General features: G+C 41.0%; 1 protein-coding gene across 4 annotated transcripts in view; it reads left to right on the top strand.

Moving 5' to 3' along the window:
• The window catches only part of Gigyf2 (GRB10 interacting GYF protein 2), a 122592-nt gene that overhangs the window by 96316 nt on the left and 4663 nt on the right, over nt 1-21613 (top strand). For all 4 annotated transcript variants that reach the window (XM_052192302.1, XM_052192301.1, XM_052192299.1 and 1 more), the window contains 9 exons: nt 1958-2058; nt 3606-3767; nt 7170-7328; nt 10316-10552; nt 13307-13429; nt 17431-17655; nt 17760-17965; nt 19053-19207; nt 20575-20795. In XM_052192302.1, the coding sequence (XP_052048262.1) occupies nt 1958-2058; nt 3606-3767; nt 7170-7328; nt 10316-10552; nt 13307-13429; nt 17431-17655; nt 17760-17965; nt 19053-19207; nt 20575-20795 (1589 nt within the window). The remainder of the gene's footprint in view (nt 1-1957; nt 2059-3605; nt 3768-7169; nt 7329-10315; nt 10553-13306; nt 13430-17430; nt 17656-17759; nt 17966-19052; nt 19208-20574; nt 20796-21613) is intronic.

Genomic DNA, 21613 nt, shown 5'->3' with positions numbered 1-21613 from the left:
ACTGATCCATTATTAATTGAAATTTAAGAAGTTCCATCTTTGGTACATCCAAAAAAGACTTTGTAGGAAGTATTTAGCATATAAATTGTTTGAATTAGGTTTATGTTTTTATTGCTCTAACTAATGTAGAATTGTGCGTGCGTGCGTGCGTACCCTCCCCCCCATCTTTGTTTTTGATGGCTTTTGAGGTTGGGATGGAAATAAAGCCTAACTAAGTACTAGGCTTTAAGTAATGTTCTCTCTGTTGGAATTAAAGATGAGTAATAGCAACCTTGCAGGTGTTGCCAAATTTTAGGGTGAGAAACACCCACTTTAAACCTTCACTTGTTCTGTTTTTGTTTGTATCAAATTAGAGTTGGGTTTTTAAAAATCTTGGCAATTGATGGAACAATCTGTTGTTACTGTATAATATCTACAAAAGTGGAAAGCTTGAATAACCAATAGTACTTATAAGAGAGAGCAGTTGGTTGTTAGAACCTATATCTTTGACAGCTTTTGTTTTTTAGCGTTGGTGAGATAGTTCTAGAATTGACCCTACAGAGCACGACAGTAGAGAGCTTAGTGTCCTTCTGAAACCTTCCCAAAGAAGAGATTGAAGCAGAACTTTCATACTGTGTATATTTTATTTATTTATTTGTTTGTTTGTGTGGTTGTGTATGGTGTGTGTATGTGGGTATAGATAACACAGTCCATTCATGGAGGTTAAGACACCTTGTGGGAGTTGGTTCTCCACTATCTTGTAAGTCCTAGGGGGTCACACTTCTGTCATGAGGCTTGATGGCAAGGGCCTTCCTTTTACCACTGAGTGAGTCACTGGGCCAGCCCACATTATTTTTTTCTTAGTATTCATTTATACTTAGGATGCTAAAATATTCTTCAGTGTTTTGAAGCTTCTAAATATTTCAAGCAATTTATATGTAATCATTTTAAATACTTCATTGGTTTTGGTATACTGTATTTAGTTTGCGTAGATTGTAATAGGTATGTAGAGAAATAGAGTAATGGATGTCTGGGGCTGTAAATTTAGTGATAGAATATTTGTCTAGCATATGTAAGACTTAAATTTCTCTAGTATGACAAAAAAAGGAAAGTAGAGAATTAGTGTTAACAATTTTAACTAACAATAAGAAAATAGACTCAGAAGCCTTTATTGTTGTATTTTGCTTTTCCTTGAGAGGTTTTATGTAGCCTTGATCTAATGTGTAGCCAAGGCTGGCCTTGAACTCAAGATCCTCCTTTGAGCTCTACCTTCAAAGGATTACAGAAATTTATCATATTTGGCTTGGAACCCTTAGTGTTTACATCTACATCTGGCCTGTGCTGTCTTTTAGATTTGACAGATCAAAGGTAATTTATAAGACCTGCACAGAGTCTTTCCAAAGAGATGTAATTTAACAACCATAAGCTGAAGAATTGAGTAACATTTAATAATTAATTCATAGTGTGCAAACACCTGGTTGGTTCTCTACTTGTATGGCTACTAGAAATCCTCTGGCATTTAAGTTATTATATTGTCATATTTTTATCATGTTCCTTTTGATGTTTTAAAACTAGTTCATCTTTAAAGACACAGACATATCAGGTACCTGTAGGGAGTGGTACAAGGATGAAATTGGTTCCTTAGTAAATGTCTCATACTACATTTTCTTCATGGTGTGTTGAGTATTGATGAAAACTTGCTGGCTTAATTTCTCTTAAAGCAAACAGCCGGGCACATGGTGGCACAGACTATTAATCTCAGCATTTGGAAGGCTGAGACAGGAAGAACTCACATTTTGGGCTGTTCTGCGCTATGTAGCAAGACAACCCCATGTACTCCTCCCAGAAAATCAACAGTTGTGTATGATGGAGCATGGTCAGGTTCAGGGAGCAGCTCTGTTGTTATTTAACACCTGTGGTTATGTGACTGTGCTACATACACTCTTGGACCATTCTCAGTTTTGTCTTTGTCTTACAGTTTGGGAAGGTAGTAGTGTATGGGATCTTCCCCTGGACACCACAACACCAGGTCCTTCCCTGGAACAGCTTCAGCAGCTAGAGAAGGCCAAAGCTGCAAAGGTCTGAAACTTACTCCTCACCACTGTGTGCCTGCCTTTTAGCTACAGAATGCAAGGCTTTTTCCTTTCCTCTAGCTACCTGTTCTGTCTTTTTAGTTTAATCTGTTGCCTCCATTCCAACATTGACACTTGATAGTCATTTTCTAGTCTCTTCAGGTATGAAACTCAAATGTTCAGCAGATCCTGGAGATATGCTGACAGGCAAGCTTAGAATTTGGCAGTGCATGGTGTGAGTCTAATGTTTTCCTGGTTCTCACACCCTAGTAGAATCACACATGATACATGTTATATCCCAAGAAGGCACTGGACTCTTCATAGAACCTGGAGTGTGGAAAGGACCATAGTGAGAGCTGTCTCCATAAATGAATGGGAGACTGTAGTTCTTCACAGTTCTTGACTTTAGAATCACTAGTTCCTCAGTGCTTTGAGCTGAGGTCATGTGAGTAAGAATAAGATCTTTCAGGTAGTCCTGTGGTGGGCAGAGAGATGAGCAGACACACAGGGTGCTCAAGGGTGCAGGAGCTACTACCTATCTTAGAGAGGCGATAACACTTTTGATAGTCAGTGATTCCTAAATTAATTTGTACTTCAGCATTAGTAGGGGTTTCATTTTATTTGTGACATAATCACACTATTGCAACTCTGTCTTGGGAGTTGCTCTGTAGACCAAGTTGACCTCAAACTTGAGGTGGACATACTGCCTCTGCTTCCCAAGTGCTGGGATTATCAGTGTATCCACCATGTCCCAGCATGGGTTTTAAAATAAGAAAATTAAATTGCAGTTAAAGAAAATAGTTCTGGCTAGATAGATTAAAAAACATTCAGGATTCAGGGAGCAGCTAAGTAATTTCATCTGACAGGGAGCCAAGGTACAATCAGAGAAATAAGATGAACAGAGCTGTCATGAATACCTTGCACATTTCATGATAGCATTTATTTTCATGTTGCCAGATCATCCTGTCTTCCCCTGTACCTTCCCCCTTTAGGTTTTGAGCCGAGGAATGTAGATAGAGAATTAAGAGTGGGAAGGCAGGGTACGACTCCTAGAATATATGTGAGGAAAGAGAAGACCTGATGTGTAGTTGACAGTGCTGAGATGAGGAAGCCCTGTGCTCATTCTTAGCATCCTTGCTGGTAGTTGTTGAAATTTTAGAGACACAGTTAGATCCCAGTAAGGAGTGTTTTGTAGGGACTTAAGAAATACCAGACACACACTTTAGGACACTTCTGATGTTACTCTTAATGTTGACCAGTTTGTGTCCCACATCTGAAGAGATGTGACATATTGTCATGTCAAATGAAGAGGTTTTTAAGATAAGAAAAGGTCAAGAAAGGAGGAGCATGCATGTTGCTTAGAAGAGCAGAAAAGTGATTGATGTGCCCCATTGGAGCTTCGAGTCAGTCAGGGTTTCTCTCCTCAATGCAGCACAGCAGGGTGCTGCTGAGTGAATAGGAGATAGATGTACCTCTCATCTCTGCAGTTACTTGGTGCTTCGGGGCACCCCATGCTTGCTATAAAGCTGACAAAAATTCATTTTCATTGTCCAGCTAGAACAGGAGAGAAGAGAGGCAGAAATGAGGGCAAAAAGGGAAGAGGAGGAGCGAAAGAGGCAAGAAGAACTCCGGAGACAGCAGGAGGAAATCCTTCGGAGGCAGCAGGAGGAAGAAAGGAAAAGAAGGGAAGAAGAGGAACTTGCTCGAAGAAAGCAGGTATATCTATCGCTGGGCGTTCGGTGCAGAGGAGAAGCTCTGCCCCATGGTGAGGGAGGCCTTGGGTGATGTGCTCCCTTCCATATTAAGAGGAATGGGGAGACAGAGCTTTAATAGCAGGATTAGAAGACTTACCTTCAGAAATGGCACCCACTGAAGTGCAAATCATTAGTCTTTTAATTTTTCATAAATTACTCATAACCTAATCAGATTTTAGACATTCTAGCCTTAGTGATAAAAACATGAAGTAATTTTTGGTGCGCAGCATTACTATTTTATAAAGTCAAATGTGCGTTCTAAAAACTGTGTGATGGCATCTTACGTTTTCACTGTCACTGAGGCCGTACCCTCTGTCACTGAGGCCGTACCCTCGTCCAGGTGCAGGATTGCCTCATCTTCCCAAACTGAACGTTCTTAACCCACGGAACAGGGACTTCTTCTTGGCCCCTGGTGTCCACATTTTTCTATGTTTCTATGATTTTGACTACTCTGGGTACCTCATTTTGTCATTTGATGACTGACTTAAGTTTGTGTCATTGTCATAGAATATGATCAGAATTTCTTTTCTTAAAGCTAAATAAATTTGTTATATGTAGATAGCACATTTTTATTTACCTATATGGACATTTGGAGGACTTCATATGTGTATTTTGAGTATGTAAATAATGTTGCTGTAAACATGAGCATATAGATAATTGAGCCATCACTTTCAGCTCTACATGTATACACACCAGAAGTATATTTACCACATGAGACATGAATTCTATTATAAATTTTTTATGTGCTCATTTTCAGAGCATGAGGGTTTGAGTGTCTTTTTCTTTTTTCCTACACTTGTTATTTCTGCTTGTTTGCTTTTGCCAAATAGTATAGGGTCTTCATGGGGTTTTGGTACATTTCCCAGATAGTATAGGGTCTTCATGCAGTTTTGCTTTACATTTCCCAAGTGATAGTGGTCTGAGCATCTTTTCACATGCTCAAATCATTCAGCTAAACTTTGAAAAAAAAACTTTATCTTTGACTAAGACTTTGGCCCTCCAGTCGATATTAATAAACCTTTTTAGCTCTCTGCTGGTGATTAGTATTTCAAAAACATGGAGGACAAACCCTCTCTACCCAGAACTTCATAGTTATCCCTAAATACAGGGGTTTGGTGTCAGGACCTCTTACAAACATGAAATGCACAGATGCTTCAGTCTCTGATGTAGACTGTGTTTGTACAAGCATGCCACCCCCTGAGTACCCTAGATTACTAACTCATCAGCATGGTGTGACTGCCGCGGGAATTGTTGAGCTGTCCTGTTAGAGAACAGTGACCCAGTATTGATGCATTTTCTTTGATTGAACTACTAGTAGATAAGAAAAAGGCAATTGGGGGTGATCACTTAAGAAATAGGTCATTTGTACTTAATGTTTCATATCTTGACTTTTGCCATTAATGAATTATGTCATCATTGATGCCAGATATTACTTATATGCACAGATCTACACCATCACAGAGGCTGTACAAAGTTTGCCTTCTGAATTTATAGTTTAGCCAGCCTACCATAATGAGATACAACAAGACTTCATCCCAATGTTTTACTAAGGATGTCTGAAAGTCTTTTATAGTGCTTTTGTTTTTAATCAGTGAGGCTAACTAGTTTTTAATGGTGTCTTTACTGTTTGCTTTTGAGGAGTCTGTTCTTAGCTTGCTTAGTCTGCTTTTCTGCTGGAGTTTTATAGACTCCAGTGGGAATATGCACTCTGGGGGTCTGAGGCGTACCTTTAGTTACACGGTTGTGCTTGTTGGCTGTTAGATGTTCTGTGAAGAACAGAAGGATCCATGACAAGACAGAAACAAATTTATTTCTTGGAGTTACACTATGCATCAGTGTAAGATAATGGTAGAAGGCTGGAGACATGCACAGCATGTTAAGAACACTGGCTGCTCTCCCAGAAGAATCAGGATTTGATTCCAAATACCCACCGTGGTCCACAACCATTTATAACTCAAGTTCTATGGCAGTGGTTCTCAAGTTTCCTAATGCTCTGATCCTTTAATACAGTTCCTTACCCCCAACCATGAAATTATTTTGCTACTGTTATAATCAAAATGTAAATATCTGATATATAGGATATCTAATACATAACTACGCCCATTGGATCATGACCCACAGGTTGAGAACCAATGCTCTGGGGTATACAATGCTCTATTTACTCTCTGAGGCCACCAGACACACATGTAGTATGTAGCGGTAGCCTGGTCTACACAGACAATCCCTGGGAGGTGGAGGAGATTAAAAAATACACATTTAATTCTATAGTACATAGTGTTCCCTGTATGATTCTGTATGGTACTTAGTGATGGGACATGAAGATGTTTTGGGATGCATGGCTTTTCTCACTATATTAGGTTTTGGTGTATGTTGATTTGGCATCCTTTTTCTATTTGTTTTATTTTATTTTAAAGATTTATTTTTATATATACGAATACACTATAGCTGTCTTCAGAAAAAGCCATTGGATCCCATAACAGATGGTTGTGAGCCACCATGTGGTTGCTGGATTTTTTTTTTTTTTTTTTTTTTTTTTTTTTTTTTTTTGAGACAGGGTTTCTCTGTGTAGCCCTAGCTGTCCTAGAACTCACTCTGTAGTCCAAGCTGGCCTCGAACTCAGAAATCTGCCTGCCTCTGCCTCCCAGCTGGTTGCTGGAAATTGAACTCAGGACCTCTGGAAGAGCAGTTAGTGCTCTTAACCACTGAACCATCTCTCCAGCCCCCTCAATTTGGCATCCTTATGATGTATATTTTTAGGTGATTTTTTTTTTTTTTTAAGAGCTAAGGATACCAACAGAGAAAGCAAAGCCTGTGCTCTAGTATCCTGTCTAGGGTCAGTAGTAGACTTGTGGCTATCTAAGCCAGGATAGACTTCGTACTGCATAGCGGTCCACTAGTATTTTAAATAGTTGTTATTCATCTTATTTCTTGTGGAGACAGGGTCTTATTATGTAGATCAGGCTGACCTTGGACCTATAGTGAGCCTCCCACTTCCATATCTGTGTGCTGGGTTGTAAGACCTGTACCAGCACGCCCAGCTTCATTCCTTTGTTCATTCGTTTTCCCCAAGATAGCGTTTGTCTGTGTAGTGTTGACTGTCCTGGAACTTGCTCTATAGACCAGGCTGTCCTGAGACTCAGAGATCTGCCCCCTGCCCCTGTGTCCTGAGAACTGGGATTAAAGTACACCACCATGCCTGGCTTTCTTTTTTTAATCTTAATATACCTGCCTTCTCAACTTAACCTGGTACTTTTCACTCCAGATCCTGTTCTGTACTTAGGAAACTTAGTAGTTGATCGTCTACCCCTCTTCAAGTACTGGTAAGCCAGAGTTTCATATGCACTGCACTCCTCGTTTTCTCTAGGAGGAGGCTCTGCGACGCCAGCGGGAGCAAGAGATTGCACTAAGGCGACAGCGAGAAGAGGAGGAAAGACAGCAACAGGAAGAAGCTCTTAGAAGATTGGAGGAGCGGAGGAGAGAAGAGGAGGAAAGGCGGAAGCAGGAAGAATTGTTACGCAAGCAGGTAGCCAGATCCTTACTGTGCTCTGTTTCTTAAAGCTGGGGCAGGGACAGCTCCTTACCTTCTCAAGGTGCTCACAATCATCAAAAGAACTGATTGTCACTTCTGTCTGTATAGCTTATCTCTTCAAATGAAACTTGTTTTCTGAGGGAAAAAGAAATACATCTCTGATTTTCTTCATTGCTATGGTAAAGGCACACTATGGTGTGGGAATCTTAAAACTTATTTTTTCATTTTGAGATGGTGATTAGAGTACCCCCCACCCCCCACACCCCCACACCCCCGCTCTCACAGAGCTCTGCCCACTTCTGCTTTCCAGGTGCTGAAATTTAATGCACCACCATTAAAAGGAAAACCCATCTGTAATAGCATGGATTACTGGGCTTTGTATTCTTTATAGGATTTTTTTTTTTTTTTTTTTTTGTGACATGCTTTAAAACACTAAAGCTTTTTAATTTTTGGTAATGTTTACATTCCCCCACTAACTTAGTTTTTGCTTTCTTAGATATAGAATCTTTATGTTCTGAAGACATTCTTTGTTAAGTAAAGATTTGCATCTTTGTTCTTCTTAGGCTGTGGCTTGGCTGTTTGCTTAGTCTGTCCTTAGTAGTATCTTTTTTACAATTTTAGAATTTTGTAGTTTTTTGAGAATTCATACCAAGTATACCGTATTTCTACATTATTTCCACCCCTGTCTCTTCCTCTCCAGCTCTTTCTTTGCCACTCTCCAACCCTTTTGCACTCATGCCCTCTTTGTTCTATAGCTATTTATATTTGTATACCTACACAAATAACTTACTGAGTCCACACGTGTTTAGACTTGAACACTTAGAACTGGTAATCTTATCAGGGGAGCTTGCTTCTGGAGAAAACTGATTCTCTTTCTTTTGGGAGCCTTTGACTACCTGTGGCTCTTTATATTGAGGAGAGAACTTTTCTCTGTAAATGTTTTCTCTATTTGTTGGTATGTTAATGGGTCTTTTCAAGACTCATGTAGTCAAGTCAGCCATACTGAAAGTTGGTATAGCATCTGCTGTGTCTCTAAGACATTGTCTTGTAGCAGTTGTCCTGATCCTTTGGCTCTTCCAATCTTTATGATGTTCCTTGAGCCTTAGGTGCATAGGATGTAAATGTCCCTCTTGGAGCTGGCCATATTACAGTCATTAATTCTCTGGATTTTGAACAGTTGTGGATCTCTGTAGTAGACTGCATCTACTGCAAAAGAAATTGCATTGATAAGGGGTGGAAGCTGTACTTAATCTATATATAAGCATACAGTTGGAAGCTGTAATGATTTAGGAAGCTGGCAGTAGTATGTTCGCTACCGGGGACTGTGACTGACCATTCTAGCCACAGGTTCTTTGCTAAGCTTCTCTCCTATTTAGCAGCCATAAATCCAATTAGACATCTCTTGATTACTGCCAAGATGTAAGTGCCACTGTTGCATTATTGGAAATATCTTTCCCAGCTTGCCGTTGTTGTGATGTATGGGCTTCAGAGCTGCGTGAGGCTATGGGTTACCTTTCTCCTCTGGCAGCCTGTAGGTGCTATGTATAGCACCTTTTGACACTATGAAAACCAGGGAGGGTGGCTTCTAGGTTAGTGCCAGCTTGATCTCTCCATTTCTGTGATCAGAATGTGTTGTCTTTAGCAAGAGGTTCTTACCTTCAAGTTCTAGGAGGCAACCAAGGTTGATGGTTATAGCCTCTATTGCCTTTGGGGGTCTCTTAGTCCCCTGACCAACAGTTGGAAGTGAAGTGTTCCTTACTGGCACTTTGATTTTTGTTAGATTGTCTGTGACTCTTGGGCAGTGTAAACAGTATCTCTCTGTGTTGCATGACGGCCATTTGTGAAACTTTTCCTTACTATAGCCTGCAGCAGACAGCTGACCCTCTCAGTTCTTTCCGCTGCTCCGTTTCGGTTCAATCCCTCTGCGGCTTAGGTCAGCCACTGGTTTCTGCAGCTTTGAGGGCTTGCTCGGCTCTCATGTGGTTCCTTCCATCTTCCCTCCTTTCTAACTTACAGCCATTCCTTTGTCCCAGAACTCACACCTTGGCTTAATCTTTACTGTTCCTAGTTACATTTGAAACCTTGAAATAAAGTATAGCATTTTAAGTCTCTGAGGTGGCAGATTTGCAAGAAAGATGGATGGTAACTAGTTAGGCTATAGGCTAAAACCGGTTTTGTTTGCAATGGACATGTCCCTCTTGGAGGGATGGGGCAGTGGCAATAATAGTCTAGATGAGGTGTCTTTGAAAGAAAAATCACAAAGAAAATCTACCTACCAGAGGCTCACATCTAATCTCTGCTTAGGAAAATGAGTTGTCTGGACAAAGAGTATTGCAGATATAGCAAACCCTTTCTGCCAAAGGTAGGGCACTCAGCACTGAGACAAATGAACCAGGAGACATGGTGAGCTTGTTTTGAGGGAAGTCACTGTCTCCAGGCCCAGCTGAGGACTTAGTGGCTTCTTATAAAGCACCCTGGAAAGCTTACTCAGCCCATAGTACTGAAATGACGTTTCCAGGAGACTTTGTCGCGCATATGGTGAGTGAACTACTGGTTGGTTTTGTGTCAACTTTATACAAGCTGGAGTTATCACAGAGAAAGGAGCTTCAGGTGAGGAAATGCCTCCATGAGATCTCAATTGGGGATCAAGTGGGGAGGGCCATTGTGGATGGTACTTGGGTTGGTGGTACCTGGCTGGACTGGTAGTCCAACTTGCTTCTTGGTCATGATGTTTGTGCAGGAATAGAAACCCTTAAGACAGTGAGCTACTTTTGAGATCAGAACTTCTACCACAGACAGTTGATAGTTCTATAATCTGTGACCCCTGTAAAACCTGTTTCTTCCTAGTGTCATACTAAACAGGATTTTGCTTTTATCATTTCTGTATACCATCATGATTGACACCTTTAAAAGCAATATGGCTTATCCCTCTACAATTAATAAAACATTTTTTTCCCTCTTTGGATTTTCCTTCTGCAAAGGAAGAGGAGGCTGCCAAATGGGCTCGGGAAGAGGAAGAAGCCCAGCGCCGACTGGAAGAGAACAGGCTGCGCATGGAGGAGGAGGCAGCCAGACTTCGGCATGAAGAAGAGGAACGAAAACGGAAGGAACTGGAACTGCAGCGGCAGAAGGATCTGATGCGCCAGAGGCAGCAGCAGCAAGAGGCTCTCCGAAGGTTGCAGCAGCAACAGCAGCAGCAGCAGCTTGCACAAATGAAGGTATAATTCTAGATACAGGAGGAACCACTTTGGTTAAATATTAGGTTGGCTATTTGGCTTATCAACAAAACAGAATGTGATACATACATGTTACGAGTTTAAATGAAAGCCAGACACATATGAGAGTGGGACAAGCAGCGGTCTGGTGCAAACAAGGTGTCTGCCTGGTTCTTTTCAGTAGGGTTCTGTGGCAGTCGAAGTCACTCCTCTTTACCATTTCAACACCACTGACAGCAAAACTGAAAACAGATTGAAGAGAACATTCAGCTGCTGGGAGAGTAGCAGGCACAGCAGCGCCCCACTCTCCTAGTGGGACCATAGCAGGGCGAGCTCAGAACAGGTGCCTTTGGGGGCTTGTTAAAAATTGGGTAAAAATCAGGCCAAGGATGTGGTAGCACCGATCTTTAATCTCAGAACTCAGGTGACAGAGGCAGGCAGATTTTTTGAATTACTGGTGAGTGTGGTTTACAAAGCAAGTTCTTGGCCAGCCAGGACTACATAATCTCCTTGCCCCTTTCCTTTGTTTTTTGGGTTTTTGTTTTGTTTTGTTTTGTTTTTGGATTTGGTTTTTCCGAGACAGGGTTTCTCTGTGTAGCCCTGGCTGTCCTGGAACTCACTCTCTAGACCAGGCTGGCCTCGAACTCAGAAATCTGCCTGCCTCTGCCTCCCAGAGTGCTGGGATTAAGGCGTGAGCCACCACCTCCCGGCGGGTTTTTGTTTTTGGTTTTTGTTTTTTTTAAGTGTAAGGAAGTGGAAGAGTGAAAGTAAGTACTATTGAAGTTCAAAATGAATACTAAGAGTCTGAGAGTCTTCTAGAAAGGGTGTGGTGGTGAGGATGAGTAGGAAGGGCCAGTGGGAAAGAGCTGCCTTGATCCAGTTGGCAAGCTCATTTGTTGCCTGCTGAGATCTGAAGGTGGAGTATGGTGAGCAAGCACTGAGGGCTGCTCCAGCCATGAGTGGATGGGAGGTGTGCTCTGCTAGCTTCACATTGAACCTGAAATTAGGGTTAGTCTCCCGTCCTCAAGGAACTCACAGGATAAAGATATGAGGGACTTGGAATCCAGTGTACTGAGCAGAGAAGAGATGACATTAACAAGGCTCTCAGATCTTGTAAGACAAGAAAATTATGATTAGAACTCCGCAAGCTTGAGTTTAAATATAAACTTTCAAGAGACTCTGATATTTGTAAAATATGAAAGTCACAATCCATTCAGACTCCTTCCTGAGCTAAGGCAGCTTTGAAATAGTCATTTGAGGAATAGAAAGAACTTTCAAGTTGAGTGGTTTATTTTGGGGATGAGGTTTATGAGAGAGGCATTACAGTGAGCAAGTCTTGAAAGTTAGAAACACTCTAGGGGAGATCTTGAAAGCAAGTTGGAGAGATGGCTCAGTGATTATAAAAAAGTTCTTGCTAGCTACTTTCCCAGAGGATCTAAGTTCTGTTCCCACTGACCACACTACAAAGCTCCCAGACAAGAGCCTATGGCGTGAAGGGAACAATTGCTCCTGGAGCTTGTCCTCACTTTCCCATGTGTTTCTTGAGGACTCAGCTCAGGTCCCAAGGCATGGTGGGAGCCATCTTGCTGGCTGCAAAAGACCTTTTTAAGAGGCTGTATTGCTGGCTGTGGTAACTGAGATAAGGGGAAGACAAAAGCTCTGAATAGTTTTTACCATGTATACCTGTTTCCTTTTTTCATCCAATAAAGATTTGAGATAATTTACAAATACACATTCTAAGTGAAGATAAAGATAGTCCCCACCCTCCTTTTGCCTGTTAGCTTCCTCTGATCCTTTTTTTTTTTTTTTTTTTTTTACCTCATCAAAGGACTGCTTTGAGAAAACTGCCATACTGTTACCATATTGGAGCAGATTGGCTAGGGGCTGAGCTTGGTGATTTGTTGAAGACATTCATATTGTTAACATTCATGCCTTTACCTGGCACTGTCACCTCTGTCCTCAACTGTCTCTGTTATTTATAGACCGATTTTCCTGGGGTGTTGTTTAGTGTTTGGGTGTTTTCATCCATGCTAATAAATACTAAAATCAAAAATTGGGTTAGCTTTTGGGTTTCACTGTTACTTTTTGTTTAAGCATCGTAAGATGTTTCTAAATTTGAGTTTACCATTTTATTGGTCAAAGGAGAACACAGAATTCTCTTTAGAAAACCAGACTTAAAAATTTAGGTTTTCAGGGCCACATGTTTATACTCTCTTTTGCTAATTAATACAAAGGATAAAGTAGAATTGTTGATGTTTAAAAGCAAGGTTAATTTTCATGTCTAGAGCTCCATAGCAGCCTGGTTGTATTAGCCCCCACTCCCTTCATGAGAGACTGGATGGAACCTGCCTGGCCTTTCATTTGCTTTCTGCCACAGTGTTCTGTTCAGAAATTCTGGGTTTCAACCCACTCATTAGGTCCTTAGATGATGGCCTTTTATGGATTTAAAAAAAAAAATCTTCAACTAATTTAGTCACACGTTGTCATTCCTTTTGATTTTGACTCTGCTACTAGCTGTTCAGTGTAACAGACTTCTACCCAAATGGGAGGACATGCAGACATTAACGCATATGTGTGTTTTTAGTTATTTTAAAATAAACAGAGGTTAGGAGCACGAGAAGCACAAGAATGACGTGGAAAAGGAGTTTTGAAATGAATGTTGTCAAGTTGAGGAAAGTAGAAGATCTGGGCATAGTGTTGTCACCCTTCCTTATCTCCTGACTCTCACCCGCTTTGCCTTGTGCTTGTTGTTTTTAGCTTCCCTCTTCATCAACGTGGGGTCAGCAGTCTAACACAGCAACATGTCAGTCCCAGGCCACACTGTCCTTGGCTGAGATCCAGAAGCTGGAAGAAGAACGAGAACGCCAGCTTCGAGAAGAGGTAAGCAGTAAAAGACCCTGGGTCATGGTCCAGGCAGCTTAGTGTGCACTGCGGACCAACAGCTCTTCTTGGTGGTTACTCTCAGAATTGCTTTATGCCAGAATTTGACTCATTATTACTAAACCTTGTAATATGGTTTGGGCCCTTTGGCATATATGAAGAATTTAATAGGAGTAACATAAGATTTGGTAATATAACTGTTTCCTGGAACTTTTTTTTTAAGTTTTTTAGATATATTTTTATTATTTTATGTGTCTGAGTGTTTTGCCCACATGTGTGTCTGTGCATCACATGTGCTGCTGCTTGAGGTAGTGAGCCTCCATGAAGGTCTGGGAGTCGAACCCAGGTCCTTTGCAACAAGTGCTCTTAACCACTGAAAGTTCCCGACAGTCCTGGAACTTTCTAATATAGCTTTTCAACTTTTATTTACTTCATAAAGAAAAGTAAATAGCCTTACACTTCTGTCTATATAGGTAGCGCTAACGAACTCAGTGGGTTGTTTTTTTAAAATAAATAAAAGGAAGAGGATATGAGATTGGGAGGGATGTTGAAGTGAGTGGGAGGCAGACATTTCCAAAATCCATTATATGCATGTTTGACATTGTCAAAGAATAAGAAAAAAAATACTATTAAAAAACAACATAGGGTGTTGAGAACTGTGGAGAAACAACATAAGGGGAGAGAGGAAAGTGAAGACAGCAGGGCTTGAAGTAGCTGGGCACATCGTGTCCACAGTGAGAAAATGAGATGAGGTCATGCTACTCTGTTCCTTTAGTCCTTTGTCCAGCCCTGGTCCAATCAGGGGCCATCTTCTCATCTGAGCCAATGTGATCAAGATAATCTCCCAAGCCCGGAGTTTGCTGTCTTGTAGTTCTAACTCATGTCAAATTGCCAGTTACTACTAATGATGGTACATCCATTTCTGAATTTGTGTTGAAGGCAGGGCATATTTTTCTGTAAAGGATATTGGGTCCTCTGACTAACCTAGAAAAACTTGTAATATGACAAAAAGAATATCTCTGCTTTTAACTTTATATGTCCTGAAGTTCATTGTAGGAGAGGGAGGTTATAAAACAGTGAAACATTGCGGAGGAGAGGGGGAATAAGTTTTTAATAGAAAAGAAGATAATCAACTCACAAGGCCTGCTGTAAGGTGTCTCTTTTATTGATCAATTCAACTCATTCACTCACTCATAGTCTGGGAATGCAGCCAGGTATAATGATGGCATGCTCACTGTTGTGGACTAACGGCCACAGAGATGACGCAAACTACATGGTGATTTAGAGACTGAGAAGTGTCAGAGAAAGAATTGGTAGCAGGAAGGAGAGGCCATGGGGGTTGTTACTGGGGTGGGATGATAGATTGACCATGCTTAAGTAGTGTGCCTGCAGAGGCCCTAAGACGGACGAGAGGTGTAGCCATCCTGAAGAACATGCTCCATGTAGCTAGCACTTGAGGCAGAACCGTCAGTTTGTTAGAGAATGCACGCTGTCCTGTTCGCATCTGCATTGTGCCATTCACTGACCTAGGCAGCTGTAGATACATGAGAGGAATGGGGGGGGGGGGGTACATAGATGAATAGATGACAGATAGATAGATAGATAGATAGATAGATAGATAGATAGATAGATAGATAGATAGATAGATAGATAGATTATACTCATGTCTGTCTATCTGCCATATATAGTATAATCTATCTATAGTGGAAATCATCCAATAGGTAAAAGCATTTCTCTACCTTAAAATTGCCTTCTCACTTTAATGTAAAAGCAAAGGATTAAACTTTACTTTTGGATAACCTTCTCTAAAAGATTATCAGCAAATGGGTGTCTGAGAGCAGAGTATTTCTGTTTTCAAGGCTAGAAATTATTGTAATGATTTTAGTCTGTATTCATTGAAAAGTTAATGTGAACAACAATCAAGAGTCCACTCAGGCTCCCCATGCAAGCTCCGTAGGCATTCTGTTGCTGAGCAACGTTCCAGCCAGTGTTTTGCCCTCAGCCCTGCTTCCCGAAAGTTAGCGTCTCACTCTCTCTTCATTTGAGTATATTTTTGGAACCTTTTGTTCTCCTGTATCTTACAAGCATGAAATGCTTTGCTATGCTTAGTTGTCACATAGAGAAACCCAAGATAGTGTTACTTGTTTTGTCTTCTGGAGCATGCTGCCTGTGGCTCTCTAACCTGCTCAGTTTGGACATGCTCAGTGCTATGCATCTCTTGAATTTTTTCCCCCCTGTAGTTACAGTCAGTTGCATGAGTGTCTTAGATAGATTTTGATTTCTTTTTCTTTTTTTTTTTTTTTTTTTCTTTTTTTTCTGCTTGTCTTTGTACCTACCATTATTGGTGGGCACATTTCCTCATTTTTATCTTTTGGATTTTCTGTTGAACTTTTAGCTTATACTATCTTGTTTTAAATTTACAGTGTATAGTGTGTTACAGTGTATAGCTTTTTATTGTTTTAGTGAATACACCATCAACTCTCTGGGGCAGTGTTTTTCTGCCTTCCTAATGCTGCAGCCTGTTAATAAAGTTCCTCATGTTATGGTGACCCCCCCAGCTATAAAATTATTTTGTTGCAACTTTACTGTAATTTTGCTACTGTTATGAATAGTATCTGGTATGCTGGATATCTTGATTACCCCCGTGAAAGGGTCATTTAGCCCCTTCAAAGGTGTGGAGACACACAGGTTGAGACCTTGTGCTTTAGGGATATTATCTGCTGAAAGCTTTTAAAAAGCCAATTCAGAGATACAGAGATGGCTTAGCAATTAAGAGTACTTGCTGCTTTTGAAGAGGGCCCAAGTTTGATTCCTCACACCCACATGAAGGTTCACCACAATCTGTAACTTCAGTTCCAGGGGCTCCAGTGCTCTTTGGTCCTCTGCTGGTGCTGGACGAACATGGTGCACATACATATCTGCAGGCAAAATACTCATACACATTGATTTTTTAAAAGGCAGTTCCTATTTTCTCTTGTTCACTTTTATTGAATTTTATTTATTTATTTTGGTCCCTTGCTTTTAGCTCATGAAGCATATGCTAAATGTTTAGTATTCGTTAAGGGTCTCAAAACCTTATCAAAGGTTCTGCTATACATGTCATATTGATACTATTGGTTTTTCTGTGGGCTGTGTGTTGGGAGCACCTTCCTTCATTTATGCTTCCGTTTATTGGGTGTGCTACCCTGGAGATTAATACTGTGCTTTCCAGCTTTACACATGTCTATTTAGATATTTATTTGTGTATGTGCACATACAGACGAAAGAAACATCAGGTGCTTTGTTTGTTTGCTTTCTTTGGTTTTTATTGTTTTGGAGACTATCTCATTCCCCTGTAATTACTAAGTAGGCTAGGCTAGTTAGCCCATGAAACCCAGGCATCTGCCTGTCTCCACCTCTGTAGTGCTGAATTGGTGAGCAGAGCATATACCACTGTACTTACTTTCTCATATGGGCTTCAGGGACTAACCTCAGGTCCCCAAGCTTGCAGAGCAAGCACTTCACTCACTTAGATATCTTCCCTAGCCCTACATTATGAATAAAAAATCTTGTCTGTATGTGTTGTCCTTTACTGGTTTATGCTTTTAAAGAAGTATATGTAGCTGGGCATGTGGTACACACTGGCAGTGTCAGTGTTTAGGAAACAGGCAGAGAGTTTGACTGCCAGACTTAGTTGGGCTCTGTATAGTGAAATCCCATCTCAAGTCCTCACACAAACAAATGTACAAAAGTATATATTTACTTTCATTTTGTTGGAACTTTGAGAACATTTATTTCATTTTTGCACTTAAGCCAAAAAACCTTCTTCATTTGTAAGAATTCTGTATTTAGTCTTTTAGTTTTCCTCTCAGTACCACTTGGCATTTCAGTCTTAATTTAGCCAAAAGAATTAATCCTTTTTGTATTTTAAACAGCTGTTGTGTATTATATTGTATTATATTGTCCTGATGCATATAACTAGTGTAAAAACAAGTCCCGAGGTGGCTGTCCTTTTCCAACAGCAAAGGCGGCAGCAGAGGGAATTGATGAAAGCTCTCCAGCAGCAGCAGCAGCAGCAGCAGCAACAGAAACTCTCAGGCTGGGGGAATGTCAGCAAACCTGCAGGTACCACCAAGTCTCTACTGGAGATACAGCAGGAAGAAGCCAGGCAGATGCAGAAGCAGCAGCAGCAGCAGCAGCAACAGCAACAGCAACACCAGCAATCAAACAGAGCCCGGAACAGCACAGTGGGTTTCTCTTCCTGATCACATGCTTGTTGACTGCTTCTTGTCTATCTTTTCAAACTATCTTTTTGATATTGTTAACCAAAGTCTTTTTGTCTTTTTAACAGCATTCCAACCTGCACACCAGCATTGGGAATTCTGTATGGGGCTCTATAAACACAGGTCCTCCTAACCAGTGGGCGTCTGATCTAGTCAGTAGTATCTGGAGTAATGCAGACACCAAAAACTCCAACATGGGGTTTTGGGATGATGCAGTGAAAGAGGTGGGACCTAGAAATTCAACAAATAAAAATAAAAACAACGCCAGTCTCAGGTAGGGCTCATAATGAGTACACCCATGTACTTTGATGGGTGGGAGAGGAGGGAATGTGGTGGTAGAAGGGATATTAATTAGATATAGTGACTATTTACTTTCATCTATGCCCAAGCATGTAACTCATAATTTTGGTGATTATTTTCTACCCAGTGAAACACACTTGATTGTTCCCTGAGGTTTTCCTACTGCTGAACACTTACTTCCTTGCCCACTACATGGTGACTGTCTGATAATAATAATTAGAGAACACTTTTTGATGTTAACAATGTTTTCTCTAGGTAACATAGGTGGGTTTTTTGTTTGTTTATTTTTTCTAATTTGTACGTTTAAGCTGTACTAGAATGAGCATTCCAAATACTTCTGCAATGGCTCTAAACTTACTGTATGGCAAATTAGTTATTTCATCTTCATCTTTCTTTCCTTGATAGCCAGTGCTGTTGAATGAGCATGAGTCTGGTCCATTCGTGAACTCAGATCCCAGCACTGACACTTAGTAGCTGTGTGACCTTGGGCAAGAGAGAACCTCTTTTGGGCCTCAGTTCCCTCATGGGTAAAATGAAGATAATAACTTTATGAGTGTAGTTGTAAGGAGTAAACAAACACATGTGAAGTAGTAAAGTGCCTGGCATATAGTAAGTACTTAATAAATGGTGGTGGTGTCAGATTGACTTTGATTGAAGACTTAAAGAAGGTAAGCACGTTAGTTTACTGAGCTCCTTTGCCAGGCACTGTTATGCTCAGGCCTTTGCTCGAGTGTCTTCATTCCTTGTTATAACCCAAAGAAATATTGGCGCCATTTTACATATGAGGAAACTGAGGCTTAGTAAATTAAACAGCTTACCTAAGGACATGGAGGAAGAACGTCATTATTTTCTCAAAATAGAAGCCCTATAAACTAGGATATTAGCAGAGGCTAGTTTTTAAGGAGGTATCCAATCAAAATATTTGAATTTTTTTCTTGTATAGATCTAAGAATTGGCTTACTGGGCAGCTCTCCATGTTGCCTGTACAGTATTTATGGTATTATAGTATCACGTAGTAACAGTTTCTGGGAATATAATATCGCCCTATTGTTTTGCTTTAGTAAATCTGTAGGTGTGTCTAACCGGCAAAATAAGAAAGTAGAAGAAGAAGAAAAGTTGCTGAAGCTCTTTCAGGGAGTAAATAAAGCCCAAGATGGATTTACCCAGTGGTGTGAACAGATGCTTCATGCCCTTAATACGGCAAATAACTTGGATGGTAAGAATTGGGGAGGGAATCCCAGCATGTGGATTCACAGAGCAGGACCTACAACAAGGCTGGCAGGTTGGAGCAGTAAGCCAGAATGTAGTTGATGATTCTGTGGGGGCCAGACTGCACCGTCCATTAAAAACTTGAAAAGTCTATAAAACTATGCTCAAATAAACTATGAGCAGTTACCAAAGAATAACAGCTGAGGCTGCCTTAATAATGAACAGGACAAAGGAAGGCATTGTTTCCCATTTCCTGGGAAATATTTGCAGCTACATTATCATGTGTAAGAGAAACTTAACTGTCATAGTTGAGGACCAAAGTCAGCCTGCCCAATAGAGTACCAAAGCAAAGTGAATGAGTAAGGAGACTTGCTTTGTATGGGCCGAAACTGCAGAAGTAAAAGCGCAATTTCAAGAAAAGCATGTTTGCAAACAGAGAGCTAGCTCTTCAGATAGAAGAGTTCCCTTCCCACCCCTACATGATCAACAATGACTGTTGGTCGTACCATAGAAGGGATTGTCTTAGCTGAAGAGACCAAGATGGTAGCTGCCCAAAGCTGCCCAATGTCTTTAGCATGGAACAGTGAAGAATTGACCGGCTCCTTTGTGGCATTGGAACGTTAGCTAAGCATCTGAAGGCCTTCAGAGACAGCAGATTTGCATAGGAGTGATGCCTGCCATCCATTAAGCACCTACCATGTGCTGGGCACTAGCTGGGCTAACAGGACGTTATCCCAGACAGACACTTATATTTTTGCAGTAAATTGTGAAGATACCTTTACAAGGTAGGTGATATTATCCCCATTTTATAAATTAGGAAACAGAGGCTCAGAATGGTTAAGTAACTCATCAAGGTCACACAGCCAGCAGACTTCAGAATCAAGTTTTAAACCCGTCTGTCTAACTCTGGTGTTTGAAACCATACAATTCCTATTTTCCACTTAATGCTCTCTAAAACATGTAATACCCCAATTAATTACAAGTTTCAGAAGATGTATATCTGGATCTTACATAACTGTTATGGTAGCTGGTGTCCATCATTGCACTTAGTAAGTTGAATTAAAGGAAAGAAGGGAAGAATCCTCAAATTAGGTTCAGACACATGCCTGTCAGTCATTGTAACATGTAATTCAGCCAACATAACTTTTAGTGAAGTTCGGTGTGTGTGGTGTGTTTGCTGCTCTTGTGGAATTCTCAGCACTGATGGGTCTCTTCCATCTGTATTAGACAGATGAGAGTCTCCCACAGCAGCTGCGGGGCTGTCACGCTCCTGTCTGCAGTAGTGTGGTGACGTAGTAACCCGGAGGCTGCGTCTCCGTGCATGGGGCTTGTTTTATTATCCGATCTCATGGTGTCTTCCCTCTTCTACTGCAGTTCCCACATTTGTTTCTTTCTTGAAAGAAGTGGAGTCTCCTTATGAAGTCCATGACTATACCAGGGCCTACTTAGGAGATACTTCTGAGGCCAAGGAGTTTGCTAAGCAGTTCCTTGAGCGCCGTGCCAAACAGAAAGCCAACCAGCAGCGGCAGCAGCAGCAGCAGCAGCAGCAGCATCAACAGCAGCAGCAGCAGCAGCAGCAGCAGCAGCAGCAGCAGGTATAAAGTAACAGTGTGCCATCTGTGAGAGTAGGAATGCCTGTAAATGTTGAGAAGACAGAGAAGTTAACAAGAACAACAAAACATTTTTATGCATCTAAAACTTTTCAAAATCTGTGTGTCCTTCATAGTACATGTCTGTGTAAATGTTCCAGATAGCAAATACAGCCAAGGTACCTGAGTGTGTTTTCTTGATTCATATACATGGTTTAGTGGGCTGCAGATCATAAGCCATGTGTTCCTGTATTCAATCCTGACAGCAGTGTTACTGTATATGGGCTATGACAGGTATTTCCTGTGCTGCTGAAGGGAATGTGAAGATACAGTTGATCTTTGTGCCTTGTAGATTTGTTCTAAACCAGTGCTTTTCAGCCTTCCTAATGCTGCAGCCCTTTAATACAGTTCCTCAGGTTGTGGTGACCTCCAACCATATAGTTGTTTTCATTGCTACTTCATAACTGTAATTTTGCTACTGTTTTGAATCATGATGTAAATATCTGAAATGCAGGATATCTGATATACACCCCCTGTGAAAGGGTTGTTTGACACACACCCCTCCAAGGGGTCACAATCCCCTTAGGTTAGAACCACTGCTCTATAAATACAGTCCTAGTGACTAGTTAATTAAGAGTACTGGCTTTGCCTCTACAGATTACACAGGGTTAAGTTCTGCAAGTCTCATTAACACAGCATCTAATCGGCGCATAATGTTTCTCAAGATTTTGTTAGAGACATTATTGACATTGTTGACTCCTTAGTACTGATCCTTGCCAGTGCAGCTGTCCTTCTCACTTGTACGACTCCTGCACATCTTCTCC

Source organism: Apodemus sylvaticus, chromosome 9 (assembly GCF_947179515.1).
Source record: "Apodemus sylvaticus chromosome 9, mApoSyl1.1, whole genome shotgun sequence".
In the NCBI taxonomy this organism is placed as follows: domain Eukaryota; kingdom Metazoa; phylum Chordata; class Mammalia; order Rodentia; family Muridae; genus Apodemus; species Apodemus sylvaticus.
This window is presented reverse-complemented; position numbering and strand designations above follow the sequence as displayed.